Raw genomic sequence first — 8,001 nt, forward strand, 5'->3', positions numbered from 1 at the left:
TGTGTGTGTGTGTGAGACTATGGGTCTGTTTCTGAGTGCAAGCATAGGCCTATATTATGTGTGTTTATGCGTGAAGAGGTGAGAGTGTGTGAGAGGGTATGTGTGTATGGGTGTGTGTGCATATGTGTATGGGTGTATATGTGAATGTTTGTTTGTGTGTGTGTGTGTGTGTGTGTGTGTGTGTGTGTGTGTGTGCGCGCGTTTGTGTGTGTGTTTGTGAGTCTGTGTGTATGTAGGTATGTAGGTATGTATGTATGTATGGTGAAACACCAACCCAATGTACCGTTGTCTGGACAATAAAGATTAATCTTACCTTATAGTCAAGAACTGAAAAGTGTATATTCTTGCAAACTGGTGCCTACTTTTTGCATGCATAAATTTTCTGTATTGACATTTCTTAACCTAAAAACTAAAAAGTTCAATCTGCACATTTCCCAGTTTTAACAGATTTGACGTCAAAAGTTTTGAGTCTCACATCATTTCAAGCTTTTTTCGAATGCACTTCTTTGAATATATTGATGATGACTCATAACAGTCTAACGATTTCGATAGAGCGGATAGAACATTTGGTTTCTAACCTTACGGTCTTAGTAACTCAAGATGGCCAAAAATGTCAGATAGAACTTTGTAATTGAGAGGTAGTGACTTATCAACAGCGTCATTGGTCTCCCTTGTGTCTCCAAATTATGCGCAAATCTGGATGGTCTAATAAATTGAGCCATGTTCAACCACATAAAGGAGAACTTTCACAACCACACATTAGTGATGTACACGCAAGGACAACAGTAAAAACAAAACATATCAGCACTTATTAACTACAACTAAGAATTAAACAAATTATGAGTATTGAGCAATCGCTTAAAGTTAAAGGTGTTAAGATTTGCTTTTTTCTCTAAGGTCCTCGGGCAAGGATTTCCAGCTTCTAGACCTAAGGCAAAAAAAGGGAAACTTCTCTCACCCAAAAATCTTAATTTCATTCTTGCTACTCTAAGTTTTGTTATGTCTGTGGATGACCGTAACTGACGAGATGGAGCATACGATGTTAAAAGCTCCGACAGATGAGATGAGGCATTATTGTTAAGACGTTTATTACAGAAATGGTAGAAACTTTATATTTGATTCTTTTATCAACTAGAAGCCAATGCAGGGCATAATATTCTTCGTATTTCATTGTGCCACTCATAGGATTCCCCCTCCCCCTTTTTTCTTAAAAATAGTTTTTCTTTTGCCCATTTTCCAGAATCGATACAACTACCCCCGTACCTCTTAGTCAGTGCACATTATAAGAGGTTGGGGGTGAGTGATTAAGGAAATGGATGAGTGGTCGGGGAAGGGATGCGTGGTTTTTTTTTTTTTGGGGGGGGGGGAGGTTTGAGTGGTTGGGGAAGGGATGCGTGGTGGGGGGGATGAGTGGTTGGGGGAAAGGGAAGAGTGAGTTTTCGAGAGTTGCGATGGAAGGGGAAGAGTGAGGTATATGCGGAAGCTTACTGTCAAAAGTCGGTATAATCAACCCCTACCTCTCTCTTTTCATCACCACCACCACCCCTCCCCCATACAACCTTCGCGTGTGATACGAACACGCTTATTACTAGACTCTATTACAGAGTCTATACCCCAGGTGTTTATCTGAATACGAAATAAACTTCTTATGAAAACGTTTATGGTACCCTAGCTGGGCCCCTTTCGATAAAAGGAATTATTGATGCATTAACATCAACTACTATAGTTACAATCTACTGGAACGGAGCCAGTAATCTTGAGAGAAAAGTGACACATGAGTTTCCAAGTTGCCAAATAGATAATAGATGTATAGATTGATTCTCTATTCCGCTTTCGTGGTTGTGTACTCCATAATTGCAAAGGTGTGGAAACAGTGCGCACGGCTAGTGATCAAAAACCTCACTTGTTTACAATGGTGTCTTAGAAGACGGACTTTCCAAAGATTAGATCTAAACGAAACTAATGAAAATAATCTGACATTTAAACTACCGTTACTTCAGGCTCCTCAATGAAACTGTGCACCTTTTAAATGATTCTGAAGCACCATTAATTTTGTCAAATTCTAAAGTTTAGTGGATCGGAAGTTTTAGGCCGCCAAAGGGACAAACTTTCACAAATATAATATATAGAGATGACATAATTTAGATTCAGCGTCAGACTGTAAACCTACACTCCACCAGAGTCATACACACAACACCTGTAACAGTAAGATACCTGCAAGGCTTTTACATCTTTGTTCAATAAGTTTTTAACACTAGAAAATAATAATATGTCACATGTCTTGCCTGTCCTCATTCATGTAACTTGTCTATCTTTATTGGTGCTCTTGAATCCTGCAGATTGAAAGTTAACAATGGTTATCAAAAGACACAATTTTGTTAACGAAGCTTTCCTCATCACTAATTAAGATGAAGAACTAGGAGGATTTCAAGAACACAGGCACTACAACGAAACAAAAGTGACATAACTACTTACTAGCAACAGTTCTGTTTATTTCGTCTAGTTCTACTTTCACAGTCTAAGAGATAAACAGAAACAGGGAGAGAGAGAGAGAGAGAGAGAGAGAGAGAGAGAGAGAGAGAGAGAGAGAGAGAGGGGGGGGGGTACAGACAGACAGACAGACAGACAGACAGACAGACAGACAGACAGACAGACAGACAGACAGACATATAAACAGACAAACAGACTGACTTACAGACAAACACACAGACAGTTTATGTAGCAGAGTTGTTTCAGCACGTAATACACATGTACACAGTGTCTAAAAAAAGGACCCACTTAAAGAGTAATAACTCGATCAACTCTACACTAATTTCAATCAAAATTCTAACAAATAAAATTTGACCATGAGGACGTCAGATTTGTTAATACATGTATGAAGGAAATCAACAGACTTTTTCGAGAAATTTGAAATTTTAAGAATGTCAACCAGAATTGGGTAAAACGCAAAATTTTACATCTCATAAGCGTTCAGCTACAGGGGCGTGATAGGTCCGTTCTTGTTTTAAGACAAGGACGGTAAAACAATAACAGTCATATCAGATATACATCTAAACGTGCCAAGACGAAGTGTGGGGACTACTTGCTATGTTGTAAAGGCCTGGTACTATTGGGATGGATCCACAACTCAAAAAGTCAAGAATGGCCCTGATATGGTTGCAAGAAAGGTTTGGGGAATGCTTTATGAGCCGAAAATTTACAAATGAATGGTTGCCACGCTCCCCCCATCTTGAGTCCCTTCAATTTTTACCTTTGGGTGGTTTTGACAGACAGTCTTGGAAAACAACCTACAGACAGTCGAACAGTTGATACTCAATGTTGAATAGGACGTCCAAAGATTCGACCCAGAAACACGCCACCGAGTTATTCATTATTGAAAGAACTGATCTACACCTGGAGAATTAAATAGCGAGCACTCTCTTTGGCAGTTATTTAGAAATATCAATTCTCTATTAATTTGTTTTTCAACGAATTAATTTTTTTTCCATATTGACCAGTGTAACGTCCCCAGAGTTGATTTTTTTTTTGGGGGGGGGAGGTGGAGGGGGGTGAAGTTATGTGAAATTGGCACATGTACCCAGCCATTGCTGTTTAAGTGGGTCTTTTGTTTTAGACACCCGGTTTCTATTCCTTTCCTGTTGTTTATATGCGTGGGTACACGTGACCTTTGTAACGCCTCAGCTGTTGTAAACAACCAGGACAAACTACCTCTCAACGCGAGATAAATATAGACTTCCAGTGCTATTGTCATTGTCATAATATTTTTTTTCTGCCCGCAAGCAGCATACTGTTAAGTAAAGTTGTTCCCAAATCTGATAGGGACATTGGGGATTGCCTTGTTAGTGAGACAACTTCCTGGGCCTTCGGCATAATGTGGTGGGGTGGCCAGTTCCTCTCCACGCCGCCTTTACTTCCCCAACTCGAAGTCAGGTACCCATTACTGCTGGGTGGACAGGAGGGAGCGAAAATCTGTGTCCGAACCGAGGCTCGAACCCAGACTTTCCGCTTCAGAGACGAGCCAGCATACTGTAGATGGACATATATATGTATAAACAGTGAATTTACAGATCTCTAAAAAAAAAAAAAAATTCTAAAAAATATTTCTCGAGCTTGTGCAACAGCCATCCCAGATTAAGAACCTGCAATCAAATTGGGTTTTTATTCAGAATTTTTGGCCAAGTACAAGTGTACATCTGAACAGTTGTCATGTTTCACCCGCCTAATTGCACGCATATGTGTCATGCTTCACCCGCCTAACTGTAAGCATGATGTCGGCGCCACCAAAGCTAGACTTACTTCGAAACTGTCTGTCATTAGCTTAGGTTAGATCACAACGATATGTCGTTTTTTTAAGAAGATGTTATCAGATGACTCGATAATACAGATCTAAAGGTAATGTGAACGTTTTCAAACACACGAAGATTTATTTTCTCTCTCCCCCCCCCCTCTCTCTCTCTCTCTCTCTCTCCTCTCTCTCTCTCTCTCTCTCTCTCTCTCTCTCTCTGAGTGTGTCTGTTTGAGTAAAGAAAAGTACAGTGACACTAACACTAACTTTATCTATCTATCTATCTATCTACCTATCTATCTATCTATCTATCTATCTATCTATCTATCTATCTATCTATCTATCTATCTATCTATCTATCTATCTATATATCTATCTGTCTATCTCTTTGTCCCTCCCTGTCTCTCTCTCACTCTCACTCTCTCTTACTCTCTCTGCCCCCCCCCCCCCCATCTCTCTCTCGCTCGCTCTTTCTCTTTCTCTCTCTCTCCCCCCTAGGGTCGAGCACTCTCTCCCATGAACGTAAAACTCCAGTCTAACAAAACAAAACAAAACCTAGTACGTGTTGTACAGCTATAAATATAGGCTGTCGGGGCAGGCGTTGCATTTCCCTCTCGGGGCAGCCAACGATTAGTAAGCTCAGACTGCAACATATCTGCTACAGTTTCCAGAGGTCCATTTAAACAAAATTAATACACACATACGTTAAAGAGGTTAGACTGTAGTCAGATTGCATTTCATATTTTGGCCATGTCTTCTCAGGACTTCGCTGGCAAATCTGTTGTGGTAACTGGCTCTAACTCCGGTATAGGAGAGTCCATAGCTCTGTTGCTTGCACAGCGAGGTGCGATGGTCACCCTGTGTGGGAGGGATGAGGAGAGGCTCCAATCTGTCCTCGGAAAATGCCAAGAAGCAAGCGGAGGTAACTCAGATAGGTTTATAACTGTCCAAGGTGACCTCAACGACAAGGCGGCACGGGACCGAATTCTGGAGGAGACGATCGCCAAGTTCGGGAAGCTGGATGTTCTTATAGCAAACGCTGGTGTATCTCCCAAGACCAAAATAGAAGACGACACGGAAGAATTGTTTGATTTCGTTTTCAACACCAACCTCAAATCTGTTTACTTCCTGATTCAGGCAGCGCTCCCCCTGTTGGAGAAAACCAAAGGCAACATCGTGTGTGTGTCATCTATCGTGTCCACTATGCCTGTATTGTGGAATCAGCTGTACCAGATGGCAAAGGCCGGCATGGACCAGCTAGTCCGTACGCTTGCTCTCTCACAAGGACCCAAAGGTAAGGCAAAATGAAGTCGTGGGTGGTTGGAGGGCGCCACTAGTAGGTCCTACTTCTTAACCTTCCCTCTGTTGTTTCTGTCTGTCTTACCTTTTCCCACCACTAAATGACATTTATTGTGTCGATGTACTTTTCTTTACTCAAAAAAAAAAATAATAAACAAGCAAAATGAAGAGACAACTTGCCACGACTTTAGAGCACCAACTTCCCCCTTCCCCATTTTCCCCCACCCCAAATAAACACTAACTTTACAGGAAAAAAACAAACGTTTTTCGAGTACGTCTTATCAAACTGCTGCTTTTGCACTTCCATGTCACCAGTCTCTGTTTGGTAAAGTTAGGCGCCTCGCAGTTGTACCCAGGAGACTTCGGCTCGATAACCGGCACCCAGGATCTAAGTCTTTCTACTGGGGCACCTAATCACTCTCAGCCGGGTTCACCCTGAATTTTAAAATGTGGGGATAAGATTTTTTTTTTTAACTGGAAACAAAATATCTGAAGTCTGTGACACATTGGGAATCATGTCTGTGCACGTAGACCTAGAGACTGTTTTAGTTATGCGTGGCAATATCAGATACTTTTGGCCGTATATAGTTATCAAGGCACGTCACTTTCATAAGTCAGGACATGCGTGCTTAAAAAACAACTCAGTTCTTATACAATCCTGCATGGGTATTCATGCTTTGATGAGATACGCTATGAATGTTTATTTTATGACAGTTCCAAATATGGAACAGCCAGGGAATGCTAATGATAATGTGCTCATACTTTTTTTACATACTTATTTTGTCCCTGTACAGTCTGGTACATAAGGCGGAGAGCAGTTGACGCCACGCTTTTTTATCTCTGGCCACGCCCTCCAATTTCGGCAAATCTAGGCCCTGGGTGATTGCCTCATCCCTTATTATATTTGGGCCAATTTCTTTTTCAAACCCATGAATTTTATATCATAGAATTTTGAAATGTGTATACGTGTATCGATACAATCACACGGTAGCTCCTCCATGGTGAATTTCGTAGCCACTCTGTAGTACTTCTTCCCGTGTCCGGTTTGGAGCAGACATTGACGATCACGGTACCCCACTCCTCCCTGTTGTCTTTTTTGTTTTTTGTTTTTTGTTTGTTTGTTGTTGGTTTTCTGTTAGTGTATGAGTGCGCGGGACACATTAAACATTTTCAGTTGGTAGGAGACTTTGAATTTTGCCCGGGTGGCGGCTGAAGCCTATTATCGATTTTGGACCTCCAGGGGATCCTTAACGTGCGAAACTTGCACACAGGACCTCAGAGACCTTTTGCCTTTGTCCTGTTGTCTGTTTTCTTAATCAGCTTGTGTTTTCCTCTTTGTGTTATTCGTCCCGAATTTGTTCAGGCCGTCTGTGTATGCTGTTCTTTGTCTTCCACTGCTCTTCTGTCCCTCCACTTTTTCACACAGCAGCAGTTTCTTCAGTCATTTGTTGATCTTTTTAAGTAGTTCTGTGCGTTATTTTTTAAACAACGGTACTTCCTATACGCTTCTAAGCGTTGGGTCCTCGGCTTTCTTACCACAAAGATAGCTTTGGTTGGGTCCTTCATCGAAACAAATTTATATCATTTAGGAGGCAGGACTCTTGTGGTCTAGAGGTACGGTGTTTGCCATTCGTTCAATAGGTCCTTGGTTCGAAACCTGACAGCGACAGAAAATTTTATATTTAACAATTTTCTCCTTTCACCTCCTTTGCTACCCTCTGACCATGTTTATTCGTCTGCATTCGTCTCCACTTTCTGCCCCCTCCCCGGATTCTACAATATGACTGCTTATCAAATGCCGTGTACGGGATAAATTCCTAGGAGCAGCGCATTTTGGAGAGCCACTTCTGTCCTGTATGTCAAGGAGTAAAAAACAACAACCCAACTTCGTTTGTTTTGATAACAGAAAAAAATATTGTAAAAAGATATGGGATGGGTTCACTTTGCTTTTCCTTTCTTTACAAAACACAAAAATCTAGGTCAGGGTGGTTTGACCCACGTATTTCTTTGATACACTCTGATATCTTGTCTAAATCAACGACGAAGGCAGCAAGGAAACTTGTAGCGGGCTATAGGACTGGGTAGATATCTATGTTATCTGGGCCACGTAACAATTGTAATCGGTTAGGGTTCTTTTGTTTGTTTGGTTCGAGTTGGGGGTTTTGGGAAGGGGGGGGGGGGGTTGTTGTTTTTTTTGGGGGGGGGTTGGCCTTTGTTTTGTTTGTTTTTTCTTCATCCAATTTAACTCCCGTTTGTTTGGTTTCTCATCACGAGACTAAAAAAAGGAGTGTATTCACCGTCTGTTTCTCGAAGGACATTTATTCACCCTCAACTTCACCACCACCACCACCCCTTCATCCCACCCCACTCCCACACGAACGTACTCACACAGACACGAACACACACACACGCACACA

The 8,001-nt window shown here is 41.5% G+C and overlaps 1 protein-coding gene across 1 annotated transcript in view; it reads left to right on the plus strand.

Moving 5' to 3' along the window:
• The first annotated feature begins 4,878 nt into the window (after positions 1-4,878).
• LOC101859317 (3-oxoacyl-[acyl-carrier-protein] reductase FabG) overlaps positions 4,879-8,001 on the plus strand; it is a 10,090-nt gene continuing 6,967 nt past the window's right edge. Inside the window, exon 1 of the mRNA XM_005094500.3 lies at positions 4,879-5,579. Within this exon, the coding sequence (XP_005094557.1) occupies positions 5,036-5,579 (544 nt within the window). The 5' untranslated portion in view covers positions 4,879-5,035. The remainder of the gene's footprint in view (positions 5,580-8,001) is intronic.

The sequence above is a fragment of the Aplysia californica genome, unplaced genomic scaffold (assembly GCF_000002075.1).
Source record: "Aplysia californica isolate F4 #8 unplaced genomic scaffold, AplCal3.0 scaffold00083, whole genome shotgun sequence".
In the NCBI taxonomy this organism is placed as follows: Eukaryota; Metazoa; Mollusca; class Gastropoda; order Aplysiida; family Aplysiidae; genus Aplysia; species Aplysia californica.